At 41.5% G+C, this 25991-nt stretch overlaps 2 protein-coding genes and 1 pseudogene across 3 annotated transcripts; 1 reads left to right on the top strand and 2 right to left on the bottom strand.

Moving 5' to 3' along the window:
* Nucleotides 1-16638: 16638 nt before the first annotated feature.
* Nucleotides 16639-20043, bottom strand: LOC121756027 (annotated as a pseudogene).
* On the top strand, nucleotides 19800-23697 carry LOC121756468 (plant cysteine oxidase 4-like). Of its 2 annotated transcripts, none has more exons than XM_042152020.1 (6): nucleotides 19800-20001; nucleotides 20422-20715; nucleotides 22277-22422; nucleotides 22600-22669; nucleotides 23084-23290; nucleotides 23397-23697. In XM_042152020.1, exons 2-6 carry the CDS (start codon nucleotides 20616-20618, stop codon nucleotides 23513-23515), a joined length of 642 nt encoding a protein of 213 aa, XP_042007954.1. In that variant the 5' UTR covers nucleotides 19800-20001; nucleotides 20422-20615; the 3' UTR covers nucleotides 23516-23697. The 2 variants fall into 2 exon arrangements, with proteins under 2 accessions (XP_042007954.1, XP_042007953.1); XM_042152019.1 differs by having other exon boundaries at nucleotides 19809-20001; nucleotides 22600-22747.
* Nucleotides 23698-23825: 128 nt separating this feature from the next.
* On the bottom strand, nucleotides 23826-25991 carry LOC121756467. The gene is made up of 2 exons (XM_042152018.1): nucleotides 25965-25991; nucleotides 23826-25141 (listed from the first exon to the last, which is right to left on the bottom strand). The coding sequence occupies exon 2, from the start codon at nucleotides 25126-25128 to the stop codon at nucleotides 23938-23940; it is 1191 nt and encodes a 396-aa protein (XP_042007952.1). The 5' UTR covers nucleotides 25129-25141; nucleotides 25965-25991; the 3' UTR covers nucleotides 23826-23937.

Genomic DNA, 25991 nt, shown 5'->3' with positions numbered 1-25991 from the left:
AACCGCTACGAATAATGCACCACATGGTCACGAGTAATGCATATAATTGCCTATATAATGCACAATATGTGAACTGCAATGCATACGAACAAGATGTGTTGTGTTATGATGTTTGACACACGTTTTTTGTTTCCCCTAAGGGTTTAATAAGCTTAGGGGCTAGGGTATAGTACGTAGACATGTATGTAATCTTCACATGGTAACGAGTAATGGATATAATTGACTATATAATGCACAATTTGTGAACTGCAATGCATACGAACAAGATGTGCTGTGTTATGATGTTTGACACACGTTTCTTGTTTCCCCTAAGGGTTTAATAAGCTTAGGGGCTAGGGTATAGTACGTACGCATTAATAACAAATTATAAAACGATACGAATAATTCACCAAATTGTCACGAGTAATGGATGTTATTAACTATATAATGCACAATATGTGAACTGCAATGCATACGAATAAGATGTACCATGTTATGATGTTTGACACACGTTTCTTGTTTCCCCTAAGGGTTTAATAAGCTTAGGGGCTAGGGTATAGTACGTAGACATTACTAAATGCACGTATGTAATCTTCAATCCGTTGATTAACCCATATACACAATACCTCTAATAATGCATAATATACTGAGATAATGACAATTAACAGCTACATAATGCACTACCTAAACCAAATAATGCACATACGTATATTCCAATAACAACAATTTGTTAGTAATGTCTACGTACTATACCCTAGCCCCTAAGCTTATTAAACCCTTAGGGGAAACAAGAAACGTGTGTCAAACATCATAACATGGTACATCTTATTCGTATGCATTGCAGTTCACATATTGTGCATTATATAGTTAATAACATCCATTACTCGTGACAATTTGGTGAATTATTCGTATCGTTTTATAATTTGTTATTAATGCGTACGTACTATACCCTAGCCCCTAAGCTTATTAAACCCTTAGGGGAAACAAGAAACGTGTGTCAAACATCATAACACAGCACATCTTGTTCGTATGCATTGCAGTTCACAAATTGTGCATTATATAGTCAATTATATCCATTACTCGTTACCATGTGAAGATTACATACGTGTCTACGTACTATACCCTAGCCCCTAAGCTTATTAAACCCTTAGGGGAAACAAGAAACGTGTGTCCAAACATCATAACATGGTACATCTTATTCGTATGCATTGCAGTTCACATATTGTGCATTATATAGTCAATTATATGCATTACTCGTGACCATGTGGTGCATTATTCGCAGATACCAAAATGTGGCAGTTACTTTTCCGTCAAATGTCAATAATAACCCTGTAATGCATACAACCACCTTCTATAATGCAACACGGAACTAGTTTTATAGAATCAATCTGATCCGTTGATGCCTTAGATCTAACGCGTAATATTAAGAAGGAAAAAAGATCTAAGATGTGAAAAGGAGAATAACGCTCCCATATATATATATATATATATATATAGGATATAGAGGGGGTGGATGAGTGTGTTGTCGTGGGTGGAAAATGATACTTATGAAGTGATTATGAGAAGAGCCAAGCAATTGGGGTGGAAAGTTGGGAAAACCGTGGTTAATTGGATCATGTATTTATATATTTTAATTTAGCTTTTTTGTTTGGTTTTGTTCTTTTTCTAACAAGTGTGTCAATGGATAGCGAAAGAAATCTTTGACTTTGGGGGTAATTGTGGTTAAATTGCCGTTTTTCGTTGACATCTAGTCAATTCATCATTCTTTTTCATTATTCCCATCCCAAGATTCACTTTTCAGCAAAATCAGTTTATCATACTTACTCTCTTTTCATCTCTCTTATTTTATTCTCTCTTAATTTACTCTCCATACTTTAATCTTTAACATATCAATTTCATAAATATGTCCAAAAGAAATTCTCGAACTACCTTGGGACGAGGGAGTATTTTAGAATTGTCCCATTGCACGGATCATAATTTTGGTGAAATTATTGGTAATGTGGCAATCAGAAAAATTTTATGTGGACAAAACGTTATGTGAACAAAACGACAACATTTGGAGAATTGTCATTTAAATCATGCAGTTCGGCTGACTTCTGAACAAATTCTTAACTTTTGAAACTAGAAATTAAAAATCACAATTTTTAATGTTTTGCAATTCTCTTAAGGGTCCTAATTTCGGAGAAATTGATGGTGATGTATGGCAGTCGGAAAATCATACTTATATAAACGGTCGATCAGAAGAGAGGCACAACCATGCTCATGTATGGCAGTAATTCAACCGTGAATTATATCTCATATAAATATTCAACAATTCTATAATTTCCTCATCATGCTCAATTCTCAAATGATGTGACATGCATCGTTTTCCCGTGGACATGATTTTCAATGTTCTGAATGGACTTTGTCGAGTACTTCGAACGAAAATCCTGAACGAACTTGTTTTTTTGTTAAATATAGTAGAAAATACGCTTTCCGTTTCTCAATAAATGTCTCATATTTCATTATTTAGATGGATCCCGACTAATGTCTTATTAACACTTTCTCCATCTCATGTTTAATATTTATGACATTGCCGATGTGTTATGTGATGGGGTGCGTACTAAACAAGCCCAACAGCAATGACGGCCCATCAGCCCAAAGCCCAAGGAAGAGTATGAGGTCGGCATTACCAAAGAGTTCGGCCTCAGCCTACAGCTCGGTAAAAGCCAACCTATCAAGCTCTGCTCTCAGATCGGCAACCAAAGCAGGAGTATGAGTTCGGCATTACCAAAGAGTTCGGCCTCAGCCTACAGCTCGGTAAAAGCCATCCAATCAAGCTCTGCTCTCAGGTCGGCATCAAGCTCTACTCTCAGATCGGCAACCAAAGCAGTTCGGTCTCAGTATTCGACCGAACAAGGAGTTAGTGGACCCATACAGGATGTCCAACACACCCACTACCACGTGGTGTCAACTCAGGCCACGATCGTAGGCCATGACCTACGTTACATCCACGATCTTAGGCCATGACCTACACGACATCCACGACTTAGGGTGGTGATGCAAGCCACGATCTTAGTTCAAGATATAAATAGAACTTAGATCTGATATGAGAAGGTTAAGCTCTCTAGAGATAAAACACCATATAGCAAATAGCAAGTTTGTATTTGTAAGCTGTAGAAAACAGATCAAGCAATACAATCTTGCCCTCTCTTTTTCCCGTGGACGTAGATTTACTTCAGTAAATCGAACCACGTAAATTCTTTGTGTCATAATCTTCATTCTCTACCAGCATTTACAAACATCAGAAATTCGCGGATCCATCACTGGCGCCGTCTGTGGGAACATAAGAACAAAATTTGTGATAAAGCGAATTTTTGATCCATTTTTTCCACCCAAAAAATGCATACCAGATCGCAGAGTACCCGTATTCCTGCTCGTGATAACCAGGAGGAAGCCAATCCATCCCATAGGTCTGGAAAACAGCCTAGGGATAAATCCACCACCAGTTCTCATGGCGAAGGAACAGGCCGCTCCAAAAATCGTCCCACTGAGTCTTCCCAGCAGCCTGATTTGAATGAGGCTGTCAAGCTGTTCTTGGCTGAGAAGCAGGATGAGTTCTTAGCCTTCCTGCAAAAGAGCCAAGAGCCGAAGACGAAAGCGGAGGATTCTCCTTCCTCATCCAGACATGAAAGTCACTACCGCAGTAGTGCCGTGTCTTCCAGGAAGAAGAATCCTCAACCCCGACATATTCCTGTTCTTCCTCGGTACCGGAATCACAGGAGAACTCAATCTCCTCCATACCGACGAGATATCGGATTCGCCGTGTACGGAGCACTGAAGACTCCGTTCTCGGACGACATCACCCGAACTCCCCTACCACAGAACTACCGAACTCCGTCGATGACTTACGACGGGCTCGTGGACCCTCACGATTTCTTGGGGCGCTATCAGTATAACATGGCGAACCAGGGTCTCAACGAGGTCCACATGTGCAAGCTGTTTCCCGAGCTGCTCATCGGGAACGCGAGAAGGTGGTTCGATAGCCTCCCCCAGGGCAGCATCAGATCTTACCGAGATCTAATGGATGCCTTCCACAGGAGGTTCTTTCAGAAAGCGGAAGCCCGAATCACTTCGGCTCAGCTGCTTTCCATTCGTCAAGGTCGCGACGAAAAAATCAGCGACTTTATGACAAGATTCCACAAGGAATGCCTGCAAGTAGACGATCTCAACGATCTGCTTGTCATCTCGGCATTCCAAAATGGAATCCTGCCCGGAGCTCTCTACAGGAAGCTCGTTGAGTGCGGTCCGCAGACAGCTCAGGAAATGTGGGACATTGCGGACCAGTACTCCCGGGCCGATGAGGCAGACCGTCGCAAACGGTCGTTAGACAGCTCATCGTCCCGAGGAGACAGGAGGAAGCCCGATCATAGCGATCAGGGACATCCTCGCCGAACTCCTTTTGGCGATCAGGGACATCCTCGCCGAACTCCTTTTGAAAGGATTCAAAGGACTCCGGTGCAAGACAGATTGGGACCCCGTCTCAATCCCGAGAAGCCGCCCGCTCAGTTCGTACCGCTGAACAAGCCGAGAGCGGAAATTTTCGAACTACACTCTGACCTGTTCGAAAAGCCAAAGCGGATGACGAAATCGGCCGCGCGCCGACCCCAGGATAACTACTGCTCCTACCATCAAGACCACGGTCACGATACCGAGGAGTGCAGAAACTTGGCTGCAGGTATCGATGTTCTTGTGAGGGCAGGGACATTGAAAAAATACCAAAGCAAGCAGTCAAAGAAGAACAAGAAGCAGAGAGGTGCGAACTGCGCTCCTCAGGATCCGAAAAGGCAGCCGGATCCCGAAGACGATGACGAGCCGCAATATGATGGAGTAATCCTGACTATTGACGCTCTCCCAGCCGGGAAGACCAAGTCGTCCCTGAAGTCAGAGCGCAGGGGCTCCAATCGAGAGGAGCCAACGCATAAAAGGCTGAAGCAGGACGAAGTGATTACGTTCTCGGATGCTGATCCCGTCCCGGCCATCTCTCCTCACCAAGACGCCATTGTCATCCAAGCCGGAGTGGCAAACAAACTGATCCACAGGGTGTTTGTGGATACAGGAGCGTCAGTCAGCATTCTTTTTAAAGAGTGCTTCGACAAACTAGAAGTGGACCCAGCTCGGCTCAGCCCGGCTCCGCTTCCCCTGAAGAGCTTCGCCCAGGAGGACACCCGCCCTGAAGGTATTATCAGCCTTCCGATCACGGTGGGGAAAGCGCCTACTAGCTCCAGTACGATGATTGAGTTTTTCGTGGTGAAAGCTCGGTCCCCGTACAACGTCATCCTGGGAAGAGACTGGCTCAACACAGTTCGGGCCATTTGCTCCACTTATCACCTCACCATCAAGATCCCTACTAAAGGAGGGATAGCGGTCATCCGAGGTGACCAAAAGAGAGCAAAGGAATGTCTGCAAATTGCGCTTAGAAGTGCCGAGCAGTCAGATCGGCATCACCAAGCATAGCAATCACAGCAGCCGGAGTCAGAGGCGATGACCGAAGTCATACATGAGCCGAACTCGATGACAGTTCAGCTGTACGAAGACGATCCATCCAGAACGGTTAAGATCGGCTTCGCGGGAACGCCTCTACTTCGGGAAAAAACCATCCAGCTCCTCAAGGAGTACAAAGACGTCTTTGCATGGTCTCCGTTGGACATGACCGGAGTGCCCCCCGAGGTAATCACTCATCGTTTAAATATTGATCCTTCGGTCCGGCCGATAAAACAGAAGCAAAGACTCTTTGCGGCAGAACGAAGTCAAGTCATCCATGACGAAGTCCGTCAATTATTGAAGGCGGATGTGTTATTCGAAGTGAAGTACCCTTCGTGGGTGGCCAATCCTGTCATGATCAAGAAAAAGGAAGGAGGATGGCGGATGTGCATAGATTTCACCGATCTAAATAAGCACTGTCCCAAAGATTGCTATCCCCTTCCGAACATAGATAAAAAAGTAGAAGCTCTGATAGGCTTTGAAATTTTTTGTTTTCTTGATCTATACAAAGGATACCATCAGGTTTTAATGGATGAGATTGACGCTTCAAAGACAGCCTTCATTACTGATTTCGGCATTTTCGCTTATAAAAAGATGCCATTCGGTTTAAAGAATGCCGGAGCCACTTATCAAAGGATGGTAGACAAGCTTTTTCGGCACCTGATTGGAAAGGAGGTCGAAGTGTATGTTGACGATATAGTCGTCAAGAGCAAAAGCACCTCGGAGTACGAGCACAACCTCAAGTCCACTCTCAACGTGCTCAAGAAAGCCAACCTCAAACTTAATCCCCAAAAGTGTACCTTTTTGGTAGATTCGGGAAAGTTTCTGGGTTGTTGGGTTTCAAAAGACGGACTCAAGGCAAACCCCTCAAAAGTTCAAGTCGTTCAGAACATGGCAATGCCGAAGTCCATACATGACGTGCAAAGGCTAACCGGATGTCTAGCCGCACTGAGTCGATTCCTTTCCCAAGCAGCCGAAAAGCAACTGCCGTTCTTCAAGGTGTTGAAAAAGGCACCAAAGTTCGAGTGGGGAGCCGAGCAGAAAAAGGCCTTTGACGAGCTCAAAAGTTATCTAGCCGAGCTTCCTATTCTCTCTGCTCCAGCCGAAGCCGAAGTACTATTCTTATACTTAGCGGCATCGGATCAAACCATCAGCGCGGTGCTTGTACGAGAAGAAGGCCTAAAGCAGTTTCCCATCTACTTTACAAGCCGAGCATTAAGAGGTCCAGAAACAAGGTATCAACCTCTGGAAAAAATTGCTCTGGCGTTAGTAAATGCAGCAAGGAGACTGCGGCCATACTTCTATGCTCACAAGGTATGCGTCTTAACCGATCTACCTCTTCGGCAAGTTTTGACCAAGCCAGAAGCATCAGGCAGAATCGCCAAGTGGGCTATAGAGTTGGGAGAGCACACAATTGAATATCTACCTCGGAAAGCCATCAAGGGACAAGCCTTGGCAGATTTTCTTGCAGAAGCGAAGTTCGATCAAGCAATTCCTGTTATTGCCGAACAGAAGAATTCTGCCAATGCCGAACTAGCACAGCCTTTGGAATCCGAAGTAGAGCCGCCGGACTGCTGGAGCGGATTCGTAGATGGAGCTTCAAACAAGATGGGAAGTGGAGCTGGTATTTTACTTGTCGCTCCCGACGGACACGAGGTCACCTACTCACTTCGTTTCCTATTCCCCACTACTAATAATGAAGCCGAGTACGAAGCCCTCCTGGCCGGACTCCAGTTAGCGCAAAGTCTGCTCGTCAAATCTCTCAAAGTCCATTGTGATTCACAAGTCATAGTAAATCACATGTTGGGTACAAGTGAAGCTCGTGACGAGAGAATGAAGAAGTATTTGGACAAAGCGCGAAGCATCAGCCGGAGTTTCTCCTATTTTCGGATAATCCGCATTCCTAGAGCGGAAAATAGCCGAGCAGATACCTTAAGTAAGTTGGCCTCAGATCCGAGCTCAAAGGCGGAAGAATTAATGCATCGAAGCATTGATGAAGCCGAGGTACATTCAGTATCCAGCTCGCCGAACTGGATGACGCCGATCTTGCAGTATCTGGATCAAGGACAATTGCCCGAGGATAAGAGAGAAGCTCGGAAGATCACGTGCCGAGCACTTCGGTACGAACTTCATGAAGGAGTCCTCTTTAGAAAGTCTTACCTCCAGCCGTTATTGCGGTGCGTAGGACCAGAAGAGACGGACTACATCCTCAGAGAAGTTCATGAAGGATCGTGCGGTAGCCACATCGGAGCCAGAGCTTTAGCTAAAAAAGTTCTGAGATGGGGATATTATTGGCCAACCATGGTACAAGAGGCAGTGCAGCTCGTCAAGAAGTGTACGAAGTGCCAAATTCATGCAAATGTCCCAAGGATGCCGCAGACCGATCTACACACTATGCAAAGCCCTTGGCCTTTCATGCAATGGGGCATAGACATAGTGGGACCACTTCCTCAAGCTCCTCGGCAAATGAAATTCCTTATCGTTGCCGTGGACTACTTCACGAAGTGGGTGGAGGCTGAACCATTAGCTACGATAACGAGCTCAAAGGCATTGGACTTCGTCTGGAAGAACATAGTGTGCCGATTTGGCATACCCCACATCCTCATCTCGGATAATGGGACTCAGTTCACCGACAAGACGTTCAAGAATTGGTGCCAAGAGCTGAACATTCAACAGCGGTTCACTTCGGTCTCCCATCCCCAAGCAAACGGACAAACGGAAGTAACGAACCGGATTCTGGTGAAAGGGTTAAAAGCTCGGTTAGAACAAGCCAAAGGACAATGGGTAGAAAATCTCCCTCAAGTCTTATGGTCCTACCGAACTACACCCAAAACCTCCAACGGTGAAACTCCGTATAGCCTGGTGTACGGCACTGAAGCCGTAATTCCGGTGGAGATCGGCGTACCCAGTCCCCGAACTCTAAATTTCTCCTCAGAAATGAATGACGACGGACTGAGAGCCGAACTAGATCTCGCCGAAGAAAGAAGAGAATTGGCGTGCATAAAAGCAGCCAAGTATAAGGAGCAAGTAGCCCGGTATTATAACCAAAGGGTGAAAAAGCTTCAATTTCAAGTGGGAGATCTCGTCTTGAGAAACAACGAAGTAAGCCGAGCAGAAAAGCTGGGCAAACTCGAACCCACATGGGAGGGTCCATATCGGGTGTCAGAAGTCCTCGGCAAAGGGTCTTATAAATTGACTCACATGTCAGGAGAACAAGTACCCCGAACATGGCACGTCTCCAACCTCAAGAAGTTCCACTTGTAAGAGACAAGTCCGGTCAGTCCGTCTCGTGTCTAGTTCGGTCATAGGGGTATGTGTTTTTATTTGTTTGTTTTTTACTTGTACCTTTTACTTGTCGTTTTTTAAAAGGATTAGTCTTTTTCTTTCGTCTTTTTCATTTTTTCTCTATGTGTTTTGTCTCTATGTGCTTGTCGTCTCTTACAAATGGTACCAAGGTATATCGTTCTTTAAAGACTGATCCCCTTTTTAGATCGATTATTAAAGACTATTGTGAGTCCAAGCTTCTAAGGAGGATATAAGACCACAATTCAGCTTAACAAGCAGTCCGTCTGAAACGAACTGCAATAAGCCAACGATTGTGAGTCCAAGCTTCCAAGGAGGATACAAGACCGCAATTCAGCTTAATAAGCACTTCGTCTGAAGCGAACTGCAAAGGGAAAGTCCGATCCACGCGATAAACCTCGCCGAATTAGGACGACCAAGTTCGGTCAAAGAAGTTTACCTCATAAGACCGGGGACGACCACGTCTAGTCAAAGAGGTTTACTGCATAAGACCACTTCGGTTAACTGGGAAAGTCCGATCCACGCGATAAAACTCGCCGAATTAGGACAAGGGAAAGTTCGATCCCGGCGACAAAAATCGCCAAATTAGAACACAAACCAAGTCCGGTCTAAGATGTTTATTTCATCAGACCAAAGACGAGTCCGGTCAAAGATGTTTATTTCATCAGACCAAGGACCAAGTCCGGTCAAAGAAGTTTACTTCATAAGACCGAGGACAAGTACGATGAAATTTTTTCGCTAAGCTGTAAATACAGTGTTAGAAGCGAAAACAAAATTTCATTTATCAAATCTTGTTCGGCATACAACTCCGCTACCCTACAAAATGGCGTTACGCTATTACAAAGGACTATTCTACTGTCCAGGGTTGCTGAAGTTAAGCCACCTATCTGCAAAATCCTCTGGAAGCCGAGTTCGGTTGTTCCGAGCAGATGAAGAATAAGCAGGTCGACGAGATGCTATCCTCGACCCAACGCCTCTTCCCCGAGCCCGAGAAGTCCTAACACCTCGGCGATGAAGAGTCTCTGCAATAAGCATCTGCTGATCTTGCTCGCTCATAGTCACAACTCCTCGGCGAATTTCAGTCCGTCCCCGTCTTGACGATTCCGGTTGCTCCTGAGCCCGTTCTCGTCTTGGCGTTTCCGGCTGTTCCGGAGTTCGTTGTTGGCTGGGAGTAGGGTTTTGAACAAGGGAACCAGAGGTTTGATCTGGAGTGCGAGCATCTGTTGGCGCGATATGCCGGAGGAATCTCTCAATTGAGGGACGCCGGGCAAGAACAATGTCATACCGAGAAGCCCAGCGCCGCAATGATTTCACGACTTGTTGGCAAGCCGAGCTCTCCAGCGCATTGTTCCTCCGGAGTACATTATACTCCTCCCACAGTTCGTCAACTCGTTCCTGAACTTCTGATATGGTCATTCCCCCGCGCACACGGATGTAATCCTCATACGCAGTCCTCTCAGCAATGGCCGTATTCAGCTCGGCCTCCAGATCTTTCTTATCGGACTCTAAGTCCTTGATATCGGCCTCCAGCTTCACTAAACGAGCCAGAAGCTCGTCATTCTTCGTCTGATCGGCTATAGCTCTTCTCTCAGCTTCGTCCAAAGCCGAAGAGTACAGCCGTTTCCAGTGAAGTATCTCCATCTCCTTGGGTACAAAGCAGCTATATTAGTTCGGCAGCTGTACCGAGCAGATAGTAAAATACAACAGGAATAAAGGCGAGTACGAAAAGCTATACGAAGACAAAGGTAGAGAATTTTTCATTCACAAGGAAAATTTTTTACACTAGGGCTTCAAGGCCATTTTACAAGGAAGAAACTAGACTAGGAGAAGGGAGACGAAATCATACTCCGCCTGCTTCGTCTCCGGCTCCTCGGTCTGGTACAGCTTCCTTCTCCTGGGCTACCTCAGCCTCGGCCTCGCCTCCTGCCGGCCTCGCCTCCGCCTCCTGATCGGCCTCCTTCTCCGGATGCCCGGCCTGATCGACTTCGGCCTCCCGCTCCAGCGGCTCGGCCTCACCCTCTCCGTTGTAAGTCGAAGCGGGTGAAACGGGTCCCACGGAGGCAAAGATAGCCTCCAGGTTCTCGTCCCGATCAGCTCGACAACTCCGGACTCGGTCTGCAGAAAGCAGGACCGAAGATGAAGCGAGCTCCTCAAGGAGCGGCAGATTCTGAAGCCGAGCTGCTATCTCTCGGCTGTACAGAGGCAGCACGACGTCGGCCCCCTGCTCGCCCTTATCGGCAATTAGCCTTACCAGACTACCGACAAAGGCCGAGAACTGGCTGCTCAAAAAGAGTTTCTCCGTGTAAACACGGAGAGCCTCCCCTTGGGCAACCACGGCAGCAGCATCGCTCCGCTTCGCCTGCTCTCGCTGGATGACGAGCTGGTTTTTGGCAAACTGAGCTTCATCCTGGGCCGAAATCCTAGCAGCTCTGGCCTTCTCAAAGTTAGCCTCAGCCTGTTCGGCCCGATGACAAGCAGCCGCCAACTTCCTCTGCATCTCGGCATAGTCATTGGACGCTTTGGAGAGTTCGACGGCGACGAGCTTGGAGAGCATATCGTTCCTCTGAAAATGAATAAAGAAAAAAGTCAACAAAGGGACCACAAAAAATACAGGAAAAAAGCAAGGCCAGAAAATCAAGAAGAGAATTCACCTCGGCGAAGTCCGTGGGCCATAAAAACGGCTCACAGATATGTTCCGAAGGAGGCGCCAAGACCACGTCTTTCTCTGGCGCTCTCGGGGGCTTCTGGGCCTTCCCCCTCCCCTTTGCCGAAGTTGACTCCGGCTTCTTCGGATCCGAAGAGGTTTTTTGCCTTTTCGGAGTCCTCTCGGCATCAGACGCCGAGCTGGTGGTTTTCGGCCTCTCCGGCTCCTTGGACTCCGAAGATTTTCGGGTAGCCTTGTTCAGCATGAACACTGCCAAAAAGCAAGAAAGCAAGGTTAGTTTTCTTCGTTAAAGCAGTAGAACATAAAGGTAAAGAGAAATCCTCACCCTCGGCCTCTTCGTCCGAAGACGAGATGTCGAACACGACGTCGCCCTTGACGAGCTCAGACTCCGTGTATTGTTTCCTAACTATGGGAATCTTGTTGAGCTCGTCATCGAGCTCGGCCAATGGTTCTAACCGAGGGTGAGGAATCACGGACTTCGGCCCTCTCCAGGGGAAGCCCGGAGCCGCTGTCCTATTATAAAAAAAGAAGCGGTTTTGCCATTTCGGCCACTTGGTTTTGCAGAATGCCCTAAAAGGCTGTAAGGGGATCAAGTAAAACCAAGATCCCTTCCTTTTAAATTGGAAAAAATTAAGGATTGCCCGCAGAGACAGATCCTTATCTAACCTACGGAGTTCGGCAGCAAAAGCCGACAAGTGCCTCCAAGAATTCGGAGTCACCTGACCTAAAGGGAGTTGAAAAAAATCAAGAAGCTCTACAAAAGGTGGGGGAAGAGGGAAACGAAGCCCGCATTCTAAGCAGGCTTCGTAAACGGTGGCATAACCCTCCGGCGGGTCGTTAGCCCTATGATCATCGTCGGGAACCACCGCCTTCCCCCCAGGAAAAGAGTATTTTTCGTAAAGGGATATCACAGTTTCCTTGCTCAAGATACTGTGAAAATACTCTACGGTCTTCTCCCCGGATTCTTTCCGGCTAGAAGACCCCTTACCCCCTTTTCTACCGCTACCAGACTCAGACGAAGAAGAAGCAGACATGGTTCTTACTCTTTCGAAAGTTTGAAGAAATCCTGAGGAAATTTTTGAAAGCGGAAGGAAATTTTTCACGCAAAAGATAGAGAGTGCAGAAGAAGCCAATAGCAAAGGTGTTCAAATGATGAAGAAAGGCGGTATTTATCAGATTTGGAAAAGATTTCAAATCATCGCACCGTTTCATATCCCACCTTTTCAGGATTCGACGGCCGGATTTTACTGTCGCATTTAATGCCGCATTTAATGCAGTCACGCGCAGGGCACGTCCCCTGACTTCAGCCTCCCCCGTCCCCTTTTTCAGAATGCCGAAGTGACTCGCTTCGCCGAAGTGATTCACTTCGCTTTTCGGGGGGGGGTAGTGATGGGGTGCGTACTAAACAAGCCCAACAGCAATGACGGCCCATCAGCCCAAAGCCCAAGGAAGAGTATGAGGTCGGCATTACCAAAGAGTTCGGCCTCAGCCTACAGCTCGGTAAAAGCCAACCTATCAAGCTCTGCTCTCAGATCGGCAACCAAAGCAGGAGTATGAGTTCGGCATTACCAAAGAGTTCGGCCTCAGCCTACAGCTCGGTAAAAGCCATCCAATCAAGCTCTGCTCTCAGGTCGGCATCAAGCTCTACTCTCAGATCGGCAACCAAAGCAGTTCGGTCTCAGTATTCGACCGAACAAGGAGTTAGTGGACCCATACAGGATGTCCAACACACCCACTACCACGTGGTGTCAACTCAGGCCACGATCGTAGGCCATGACCTACGCTACATCCACGATCTTAGGCCATGACCTACACGACATCCACGACTTAGGGTGGTGATGCAAGCCACGATCTTAGTTCAAGATATAAATAGAACTTAGATCTGATATGAGAAGGTTAAGCTCTCTAGAGATAAAACACCATATAGCAAATAGCAAGTTTGTATTTGTAAGCTGTAGAAAACAGATCAAGCAATACAATCTTGCCCTCCCTTTTTCCCGTGGACGTAGATTTACTTCAGTAAATCGAACCACGTAAATTCTTTGTGTCATAATCTTCATTCTCTACCAGCATTTACAAACATCAGAAATTCGCGGATCCATCATTATGTAATTAATTGTCGTATCTCGAATCGAAATTTCTGAATACGCCACTGGAACAATATATACACATAGACACTATATGCAGGGCCGGAACTAGAAATCTATGTAAGCCGGTGCTAAAATTCTAAAAAGTAATACTCCATACATATATTACAAAAATTATACTGTAATTCACAAATCTAACATTTCCTACTTATTTTACATATTTTATAGAATGATAAATATATGAATATAGTACTAATAAATTTCAAATCAAATATTAGTAGTTTATTTTTATTTGGGATAGTAATCATTTAAGTTATAAAGGTTTAGTTAAATAGTTTCATAACATTTTAAATCAAAATACTAAAGCACAAAATTTTAAGTTTCTAAATTTTCTTATCAGTATATAAATATTGTCTTATAAATATATTGTTCCATTAAAATACAAAAAAAATAGAAAAAAAAGAAACGCATAATTTTGAATATCACCAATAACGAAGTATTTTATACATGAATGAAATAACTTAAAAAATAAAAAAAAATTATAATTAAATATATTAATTTCAAACTTATAAAACCGACTAAAATTAAATTCAATTCAATTATTACTTTTCAAGAGAAATAAAAAAGAAATACATCAATTTAAAATAGTTATGATTATGCAGAATTATTCGTTCAAGCTTTCGCCGTCGTATACGCATGCTCCTCATCATCTCTTCTCTCTGCAGCCTCAACATGGAGCACATTTGATTCTTACCAAACTATAACTATTTCAATTGTTTTAAACCATAACTACATAAATTATTGTTTTTTATTATGTGTTTTCGTGTAATAAGGGTGCTATGTGTTAGTTATGCCAGGCGTGGTTAAATTGTATTTTTGAAATATTTGGATTTCAATTTTAATTATAGAATAAAATGTTCCTTGTTCTTCCCTCTGATATCAAATATATCGTGTGTTCATACGACGAAAATACCTCTGAATGCACCATTTTATATGAAATCTATTGGTTTATATATTTGAAATTTTTACACAATATAAATTTGCTTAAAAAAGATAATGTTGCAGTTACTTGATACAATTTGTAAAAAACTATTATTTCAATTTGACAATGAAGTGAAATTCAGTTAACTGTTGTCACTTTTTTTAGAAAGAGAAAAACTCCCTATTTTCAAATTTAGAACGCATATACTCTAATACAGTGGTAATAGTTTTTATGTATAACGTGAAAATATAATTATAAATAATATATAAATAATCATATTTTTTCTCTTTTATTTGAAATAATAATAATAAATTGCACTATTTTACCTTTAAGTCAAAAACGATTCTTTTTCCACGAAATTGCAAATGGGAGACAAATAAGTCAACGTATTCATGCAACGTTTATGAATTACTATTAAAGTTACTTTTTAGGCGTTACAAGTATTTAAAAATATTCCACCTCATTCCAAAAAAAAATATACTCCCTCCGTCCCGGATAATTCATCCCAGTATTCCATTTCGGTCCGTCCCACATAATTTGTCTCACTTTACTTTTACCATTTTTGGTAGTGGACTCTATATTCCACTAACTCATTCCTACTCACATTTTATTATAAAACTAATATATAAAAGTGGGTCCCACAATCCACTAACTTTTTCAACTCATTTTCCATTACATTTCTTAAAACCCGTGTCCGGTCAAAGTGTCCCAAATTATATGGGACGAAGAGAGTACTAAAGACTTATTTTGTCGATCAAAAATATCTTTGTATATATTAAGTTTTGTTAATAAATTAAGTGGGTCTCAGTTTCAACTAACAATATTCACCATCTTTATCTCGTATTTAATTAATTTATTAATTTTGTGTCAAAATCTGTGGCGTTCACTTAAAATATTATTTTTATGGATTAGTATAAAATTGTCAATTCAAACTAAAGAGAAAAAATTGAATAAACCCTGAGAGAAAAAAAATCACTCAAAAATACGACGAGTTGATTCGTCATTTCGTGGCCAGAATATGTCAAATCGAACTAAACATTTTTTAAATTTATTCTTACTAAAACATTACTCTACTTTCATACGTTCTTATGCACAACAAGTGTTTGAAAATTTCCATGATCAAATATTCCTCTCGTCCTGTCCTACTATCCGACATAGCAACAAGTTGCTATTTGTAAAAATATTTTATACAATAAAACAATATACTATACATACTATTCAAAGAAAGCCATCTATATTATCTTATAATCTAATGAACCTTCACCATTCCAAATTGATAAATACTGTCTATTTTAATCCCTACGAACTTCAAATTTCAGTTCAAAAATTGAACAAAATAGTGAACTCGAAATTTTTATACAAAAATGACTATTCAAAAGTCCTAATTGGAAACTCAATAGACAACACTATCCACCATGACACGAGATTGTGGGAGATGATGCTGCCACCTTCAATCCGGGGAGGTTAGCTCTGAGCGTGCGCGTGTCCAAGGCAACGCAGGGGAAGCCTATGTTTAATCCCTTCAGGTCGGGGCCGAGGGTCTGTCTTGGGCAGAAGTTCACCATGGTGGAGGTAAAGATGGCGATGGAATTGATTGTTCAAGCTCTCGGCCTCGTACGCGCATGCTCCTCATCATCTCTTCACTTGCAGCCTCAGTATGGAGCTGCTCACTGGATTCTGATGAAACTTTTAGGGCTTATACATTTTTTAAGTTGTTCAATTTCATTGTATTATTTCATTATATTGGTTGGTGATTTGTTTGTACCTTGGTTTATTTTGTTTTTTCTTGTGAAACCTGTGAAATTCAGTTTATTGATAGTTAAAGGGAATAAAGATTCAAAAATTTAATCAAATATCAACAAGGAGTCTAGTAATGTCTGATGATTCAAGAATTGCATATATGCACAATTACAAGAACACCGATCTCTTCAAAACAGTATAAATCAGAATGGATAACCAAAAAATGAGAAGATAAATTAGGGGTGAAATCCCAAGTACAAGCAATGTGATGTAGAATGAAATATGATCTCTCTCAGAAAGCAGAGATGCAAATATGATAAAATCTATGCTGAAATGTCTTACTATAACTGAGATCAGAATTAAGCACCAATGTTGGAGGCCTTGTTGAGGATAACGCCTTCGTATTTTACTTGGAACCACTTCATTGAATCCTCCTTTGTGACCCTATGTTGGATACCAACGCGAGACTTGCACCTACGGCGGCGCCCAACCCGGTAGCCAGGGCGCTCCAAGTACAACATAGAAGTCCATACCATAAATACCGGTTGAAGGGTCATACCTGTGAAGATCGAATAGTAATAAAGAAATTAACAAAATCAAAAGTAATGAAAGATCTACTAATTATGATGGAAGGCCAACATTGATTAATCTTGTAAACATTGTGAACCAACTATGCTTAGGCATTATGAAGATCAAGCTATTTATCAACCCTACAATTTAACTTGTATCTAAGCAATATCTAAGAAACCATTTTAACAAGAGAGCAAGAGAAGTTTACTTACTTAATTCCAAGATCGATATGCTCCTGAATACCAAACCCACAGCAACCAGTTTCGCTAAAGTTTCTTCTCAACAGTTCATACTCCTTGACCTTCAGTCCACTCTCGAGGAGCTGCATCGCCTTGTCACCCCGGACTGTGATATGAGCCTTATTAACTAGATAAATTAGGATTTGCATATCTATTTCATATCTTTGTTTTCTTGTTCATTAAGTTATTATTAGCATTATAAATAGGAGTTATTGTAATCATTTGAGAAATCAATCAAGAATATCAATATTATCGTTCATTCTCTTCTCCAAAGTGAGAAACCCGTCTTGCTCGACGGGCACTTGCCCGCGACAGACATCTACGGACGCCGATCAACCCGATAGGGGGTTTATCCTATCAAATTGGTGCTTTCATTGAGATCTCACCCTCCAAAACACCGATCGAATCATAGCTATGTCGCTGCCCGACGGAAATCCACCGCGCACAGCAACTAGCCACACCGATCGAACCATAGCTACGGCGCTGCCCGACGGGAATCCACCCGCGCACAGCAACTAGTTATGCATTCCACCATCTCGAACCAAAGTTGTGCCGCTGCCCGACGGAAGACGTTCCGCGCACAGCACCAGATTTGGTTGCCGAGTTCCCACCTTGAGGACAAGGTGGATTTCAACCGTGGGGGAGTTGATAGAGCCTTATTAATTAGATAAATTAGGATTTGCATATCTATTCCATATCTTTATTTTCTTGTTCATTAAGTTATTATTAGCATTATAAATAGGAGTTATTGTAATCATTTGAGAAATCAATCAAGAATATCAATATTGTCGTTCATTCTCTTCTCCAAAGTGAGAAACCCGTCTTGCTCGACGGGCACTTGCCCGCGACAGACATTTATCGATCGCCGATCTACGGACGCCGATCAACCCGATAGGGGGTTTATCCTATCAGACTGTCACATAGCATGCAATTTTTTCATTGCGCCTGATCCCAAAAGAACGCACCGTGTACCTTGCTGTAAAACAAAAGGTCGACACCAGAATGAGACATGTGCTTTCTGTCATACCATATCTTGTAAACGTCCCTTTACGAGACCAAGCTTGACAGCAATTGATACCAGATTAACCCCAATACCATATCATAAACAGAGCATTCAGGAACAATACACTTTATATACAAAAGCGTATGAACAAAATAATACAGAGCTGTTTCTTTTAGTAATAACAACACCCAACTGTACACATCAGTATAATTATTTCCAAAGTAGTCAAAGAGGCAATTCACCAAACGAATTTTCATGTTACACTTTTTGTGTATGTTAAAATGCATATGACGGAATGTAGTAGATTGAAATTTAGATGAAACGTTTTGTAGTATGATTTATGCAAACATCAAATATTTAATACTCTCACCGTCCCATAAAAATATGTGCACTTTTCATTTTCGTCCGTCCCACAAAAATATGTGCATTTCCATTTTTGGAAAGTTATATCAATTTAATAATGTAGGTCCCACTATCCACTAACTCTACTTTAACTATCATTCTCATCCTCTCTCTTACTTTATCATATCATTATCCTATTCTCTCTTACTTTACCAATTTTGTCTTAATTCCCGTGCCAACTCATCCGCTCATATTTTTATGGGATGGAGGGAGTATTTTTTACTAATATGAAATAAAGTTGAAACATTTTGTATGATTTGTATTATCTTTGGTTTAGGTAAATTATGTCACGATCTCACTTAGACTGTTTCATCAGTTTCCTAATCATGGACGTGCCAAATCTAATCCAAACTAATTGAGTTGCGCAACACAATTATTCAAATTGAAAACATATATGCGGGACTGCTCGCAAGCTTTCACTTGCAGGAGTGACGCCCATCTCGCGAATACACGTGTGTGTCTCGCCTTCGACCCCCGTTTTGTGGGGACACGATGAAAGACTCTCGTTGCATATGCCAAGGTTCTTCCATTTTGCAACACTGGAAATTTTGGGCCATCATTTAGTATATACTCCCCCCGCCCCTCTTAAGATATTCACTTAAGGGATAATTGATTAAGTTGTCCAAAAGAGTTGTTTAGGGGTTTAGGTTTTAAATCTTTAGAGTTTATGGACACTTTGGAAGCTTGCCTAACAACCCACTCTTGAGCGTGATTATGTTACAGTCAAATGAGAGATTGAGGTTAACTGACAATACTAATAAGACACCACAAGACTTTTATTAAAGAAAGGTTTTGTGCTCAATCACACACACATGCGATGTTGATTCCTCACATTATGATAATGTGGATATAGTATTCCTTCTATTTTGTTAAAGAATTTTTAAGAATGAATTCCCTTGTTCTGACTCGAAACTTCCACCTATTAGATTGACGAGAAACATTTTATCACACTGAATTGCATTTCAGTATTTCAAAGTCTAATCACGCTTACTTATCGAGTAAAATAATCAACCGAATATGATTATAAATTACGTATGAGTCGATGAAACATAATTGTGACAAAGTTGATACGTTTAGACCAAGAATTATGGGTTCAATCCTATAAAAAAACGATGTAGATGTCGTCCATTAGGCAAAGGGCAATCAACTTGCATTGAGGGCAAAGTCGTCAAATACAGAATTGCATCAACTTGCATTGAGGGCAAAGTCGTCAAATGCAGAATTGCATCAACTACTTGTAGTGAGAGAGCTATGATCAGCTTTAGGAGGCAAAAGGGCAAAACCGTCAAATATAGAATAGCATCAACTTGCAGTGAGAGAGCTAAAATCAGCTTCCGGCCTTCGCCGGATTCTCAAACTCTCTCAAATTCAATCCCTCGAAAAACTCACCGCCGTCCCCCACCGCCACCCCCGCCGCCTGCCCCCTCAGAATTACGCATATCTCAATTTCGCCGTAAAAAATCACCGATCTTCATTTCTGCGAGGCGCGCTGTGATTTCGTTTTTGCTGTGAGTCCTTCTAATTAAGCTTTCTTCCCCTCTAATATCCATTTCTCTGCGTTGCCTTAATCGTCGATTCCGTGGTTTGTCTTTCTGTAATTGAATCGTTTCCGTGCTTGCTGATCTGTTTCGCGTCTGAAATTTCCGTTTTCCTTTGTTTTGGGGCTCAATTCACCTCTTATTTCATTCTATTAGGTCGTAATTCGAGCTTAATTTGAGTAATTAGGTGCGCCCCTTTGTTTTTTGCAGCTGCACATGACTGAGTGTCAGTCTATTTGTTTAGTTTCTTCTAATTGGATAGTTCTCAGTGGTCCTGCAAGATTCTATTTTTAATTTGATTATGGATTCTTTGAGTTTTTCTATGTACATTTTTATCATTACCATCTGGAAAATTAAGTTAAACTGTTGCAATCTTCAACTGTTTAATAGGTATTGTCGCGAAGATGAATTATTAAGTCAGGTGCTTGTGTGGATACAAAGATTTGATGGTCAGCAGTTTTTGCATAAAATTGGGTGCAATTAAGTGAGAGGGTCTTCAGTAAAGAGAGGACCCTTGATTCAGTGGAACCGAAGCTGTTGTTTTTGACGTTTTCTTATAGTTTAGCTGGTTCGTTATCCAGACAATGCCAGCCGTACAGAAGCTTTATAATGCGTGTAAAGCATCACTTACGCCTAACGGACCCATTTCGGAAGAGGGTTTAGAAAAGGTTCGCAGCCTATTAGGTAAGAAGAAGAAAAGTCCTCATCCTTTTCGTTTACCTGCATTTGTTTCTTTATCATGGATCTCCTTAGAAAGGTATAAACAGAAGCACATATGCATTTATTGTTGTGTATGGTGACACTTGGCATTTCTCTGGGATGTTTGATGAATTTCTTCCTAGTTAATGATGTTTGTAGAAAAAACTTTCTCTATAGAGGAAAAATCATCATACGCTTCTTTCTTATTTATACTTTCTATGTCAATTTGGATTTACTCGGGGATAAAAGGAACAAATTGATATGCGAGATCTGAAATTGACTTCGATGGTCATTCTCTCATGTGTCTAAAAAGTGGTATCTAGTTGTGGAATTATCACAACGAACAACATCTGTGGGCTGGTGATTTTCTCTTGATTTTCTTTTATTCAATGGCCACGTTACCACCCTTTATATTATCTTCCTCTCTTCATGTGCATTTTTTACCTCATAATCCTGACTTCCTAACTGAGAGTAGCCCTTTGTCCAACTGTCTTTCCCATATTAACTGGCGTTACAATGTTAATGAATGTTATAATGAATGTATTCTTGTTTAACTTTTGTCGGGGATAAATTTGTTGATGTTACAAAGCTAGAATCTATTAAATGAAAGTTATCTCTAACACTGAAGATAATATAAATGAAATGGTAATCGACTCTAACAAATTAGGCTTAGATGAGGGGGTTCTTGAGTACCACGAAATAATAAGTAGATTTTGACAAAACAGACCCATGTCTTATTTTGGAATATCTCGGTAAGGTAGTAAAATGAGGTAAATTTGGGATAGGTGACTAGAAAACATTCTATTCATGCTGGGCAAACTTCCCTTTTTTGTTCTTTGAATTATTAGCATGCTGCCCTACTATTTTAGATATAAAATTTTGTATTGTTTGATGTTAGCAATTTAAAAATAATGTGTGTATATGTATATATATATATATATATATATATATATATAGGATTGTGATCAAGATAGAACCATTCTTAAACGTAGAACAAATGCCAAACGGAGGTCGTTAGATCTTTTAATCCAATGGTCAGCAACTTCCCATTACAACCAAAACTATTATTAATGGGTGAATGCAGAGAAGTGAAAAAATAAAGCATGCATGGACTCTTCTTCGTTTCATTCATTCATCCAATGAATAAAATATGTAGAGTTCTAGGTTCTACACTTAAGAATGGTTCTATCTTTAACACAACCCTATATATATATATATATGGCTTAATACTTACTAAATCTTTGCCCTAGCAGGAAAAATTATCCAGAAATTAAATAGAAAAAACTGTCATACTCAATAGTCATAGCACTTTGCATCATGCATGTAATAGATGAATCTGCTACGTATAAAAGCCCGATTCAGATGAGGAACTGTATATTATTGTAATTCAAGATATTATATGTGTCAGATTGATAGGGCCTTTATGATTTGTTGTTTTAGAGATTGGATTTAACTTGCGAAAGGATATTCTAATCCTGAAATTGCTCTGCAGGTCCATAAGCTGATTGCTTTATCAGTTAGTAACACTTTACATCCTTTATTGCAGAGAAAATCAAGCCTTCTGATGTAGGTCTCGAGCAAGAGGCCCAACTATTGCGGAATTGGCAAGGTACCTTCACAGAGAGCAATGGAGGAAATCAGTCTCTCCCTCCAATTAAATACCTGCATTTGCACGAGTGTGATGGCTTCTCTGTAAGTGTCTCTTATGATATATCAACTTTTCTGCTTTCCTTTCTCTTACCAGTTCTGATTTTCCCAGTTCCTGATTCCTTTGACAGATAGACACAGTGCAATTTGTATGATGAGACTGTATGCATGTATATAATTTTGGAACCTTAGATTACTGAATAAGTAACTTCTCTTTCGCAGATGGGAATATTCTGTATGCCACCTTCCTCAGTCATCCCTCTTCATAACCATCCTGGGATGACAGTGCTGAGTAAGCTTCTGTACGGTTCATTACATGTAAAATCCTATGATTGGATCAACATTCCTTGGCCTTCTGATCCATCTCAAGGTTAAGTAATTTAAGAAACTGTCTTAGTGTCTTAGTGACGGATTCTTCTTTCATGCTGGTTGTCGTCTGTGCTTTTATTTATGCTTAGTGTATCTTGATTCTTGATTATTGATTTTAAGCAAAGAAAGTGAAACTTTCAGTATAAACATGGAATAACCATCTTTAGAGGATGATAACCGACTTAGATTTTGGGAAATGTGTGTTTTCCTTCTTTTTCTATTTGGATTCATGAACTTGTCAGAATATGCGAAACGTTCCAAAAGAACTGTCATCTATATTTTTGCATCAAAATCTTCAAGATAAATAATGTTCTTAAGATTATTTGATTACTTTCAGGAGCAAGGCCTGCGAGGGTTGTGAAAGATTGTGATATGATAGCTCCATGTGATACAACAGTGCTTTATCCAACTAGTGGTGGTAACATCCATTGTTTCAAGGCCATCACTCCATGCGCCATCTTTGACATCCTTTCTCCGCCCTACTCATCCGAAGATGGACGCCATTGCACTTATTTTAGAATGTCCCCTGCCGCAGATCTACCTGGTACTCATTGCTACTGAAAACATTCACATACATTCTTGCTAAAAAAAAGTCCTAAAATTTTACTATCATTTATATATTTTGTTTTCAATTTTGGTCTTTAATGAAGGTTCCATCGAGGTGGATGGAGAAACAATATCCGAAATCACTTGGTTAGAAGAGTCTCAGCCTCTGGATGACTTTGTCATAAGGAGAGGACAGTACAAAGGCCGCGTGCTCAAAACTTGAAGAAATTTTTTGTTGTCATATATTCAAATTCTATAAGCTCTCAAGAGCCAAGATTGTCTTAATTTGCCTCAATTTTAGTTTGGCTTTTAACTGTTTATGACATTAATTTTCCTTCAGCAGAAATTAGACTTTTGAGGTGTACATAGTTGAGGTATTATATATTTATTATTTGATTGACCCTACATATATCTCTCTCTCTGTGTGTGTGTATTCCCTTCTTTCTCCTCCTCATCATTGCATCTAGTTATGAACTTCAAGATTAGCTAGCTACATTCCTGATTAAAAGGAAAAAGAGGTAGTTTGGTGAGAGGAATTACATCTGGAAATCACTGAAATAAGCATAGAAGTTACCTCAGAGAAATGGAAATTATAACAGTGTGGTTCAAATGTTAGCCTTCCACACTATATATCAGCTGCTGTATTTAGTAGTACTTGTTGCTTAACCGAGACGTGAAAACAGAGCTCCGTGTCTTCCTCACAGAGGTGAACGACAGAGTGCGAGAAAGCCAAGAATCTGATGGAGATTTCGGAAGCGGTGGTGGTGGAGGTGGAGGAGCATCTCCCTCTCTTGGTAGCCGCTTTCTTGCATTCTCAGCTGCTTCGTTAACAGCAGTCCGAATATCTTCTTCACCGCTTGAATCTTGGTCTGATTCTGAATCTGAAGCTGATTCTCCATTCATCTTCATCTCACCACTTGTCTTCACATAACTCTCACTGTTCTCCACAATTCTTGCAGCATCATCAGCATCCAGTAGTTCTCGCAAGGTTCTGAGGCTCTTCTTGCGTGGCGCCTCTACATGAAACGGCCAGTGCTGTTGTTGGTAACCCCTCGCCTCACGACTCGTTACCTCATTCTCACTGTCTGTTGAGGAGCCAGGCACTGCAGATTCACACAGCATTCTGCTACCAGGAAATGTCATCACGTGGGCGCGGCTCATTGCAGGAACGGGGCTCAGGCTGCAGACCGAACTTTTCAGGAAAGCTCGAGGCATCAAGCAAGACACTCTGATCACATTCTCATGCTGACCACTCCCTCCTCTCTTGAAACTAGGCTTGCAGTGGAGCACTATTGACTTATCTTGATACACTACTTTCCTTCTCTCGTGTTCTCGTTGGCGGACTCCTAAATCGTGTATTTCGCCTACAACTGGTTCGCTACTTGCATCAGAATCCGAACTAGTTTCTCGCAGAGCTTCCACCCTGCACGGAGGCTCTGTGGAAACGAAAGGCCTAGCATAGTTGTAAGATTGTGCTAGGATATCTTCCTTTGACTGCCCCGGGATTTGTTCCCACACAGAAGGCCTAGCATAGTCGTGAGATTGTGTTAGTATATCTTCCTTTGGCCGCCCCGGGATTTGTTCCCACACGAAAGGCCTAGCATAGTCATGAGATTGTGCTAGGATCTCTTCCTTTGGCCGCCCCGGGATTTGTTCCCACTGGAAGGGAACAGAGACCGGGTTCCCCACATGATCAGAGTTCTCTGGTCTGTGAGGAGGAAGCCTATGTATGACTGGGAAGCCTTCCCTTTGATCAACTATGTGTGAGGTCACCTTGTGGGAGTGTTTTCTCGCAGATAATATTGGTTGGTTGAAATTCAGCTTCTTCTCCACCATGTTTTTTCCAGCTCTATTGGAAAACACAAGAATGAACTTTTATAGGGTTTGGAAACCTTAAATCTTCAAATATACTCTCATTTATGACATATTTATCTCTACATGCCTATATATTTCCACATGCTTTGCATGCCTATATATTTCCACATCTCTTCAAGGCTCTAATTAAATCTTGAATTTGTTTGGCATGTTGTTCAAGTTAAAGAAGTAATATTTGCAGCTTAATTGCACCATAAAACCAATTAGAAACATGAACAAGACCTTGTTTTGATTTTTCATTTCAAGTTTATATACATAAACATCTATATGCATGCTCGGTTGGTTTAATTGATAAGATATAACCAGATATGTAATTCGTGATAAGAAATACGAGCCAAAATCATGATAAATATTTTTATGGTATTCTTTGATATATTAGATAATCCTCAATTGCGTGTCGACATGAAAAGACAAAATTACCCAAGATTTGTCAAGAAAAAATCTCTAATCCAGTTACATTTGACAAGCCAAACGGATTCTTAGATTTCAACAACACATTCAACGTTCAGATTTTAAAAAATGACGATATTACATATCATTTTTTTATGTGTTATTCAAGTAAAAAAAATGGTGAGCAACAACAACAGATGAAAAAATAATCAAAACAGACAAAAAATAACAAATAAATCAATATATAGAGAAAAACACATATCCTAGCATTATCTGCTGACATGGTCCGGAGCGGTCACACAACTCAACATGTCAAACAACAATTACAAAATACTATAACATGGCAACAAGAAGAGGGATAAAGGATGAAAACAACAACCAAAACCTTGATATAAACAAGGTTGTACCTTTCAACATCCAAGAAATGTGAGATA

Source organism: Salvia splendens, chromosome 11 (assembly GCF_004379255.2).
Source record: "Salvia splendens isolate huo1 chromosome 11, SspV2, whole genome shotgun sequence".
NCBI lineage: Eukaryota > Viridiplantae > Streptophyta > Magnoliopsida > Lamiales > Lamiaceae > Salvia > Salvia splendens.
Note: the sequence above shows the minus strand (reverse complement) of the source record. Positions and strands in the feature narration are given on the sequence as shown.

Coding starts and splice junctions, on each gene's coding strand:
- LOC121756468 (XM_042152019.1), top strand. CDS start 20,616: ATGCCAGCCGTACAGAAGCTTTATAATGCGTGTAAAGCATCACTTACG. Junction 22,423..22,599: donor ACGAGTGTGATGGCTTCTCT/GTAAGTGTCTCT, acceptor TCTCTTTCGCAG/ATGGGAATATTCTGTATGCC. Junction 23,291..23,396: donor CCCTGCCGCAGATCTACCTG/GTACTCATTGCT, acceptor TCTTTAATGAAG/GTTCCATCGAGGTGGATGGA.
- LOC121756467 (XM_042152018.1), bottom strand. CDS start 25,128: ATGGTGGAGAAGAAGCTGAATTTCAACCAACCAATATTATCTGCGAGA.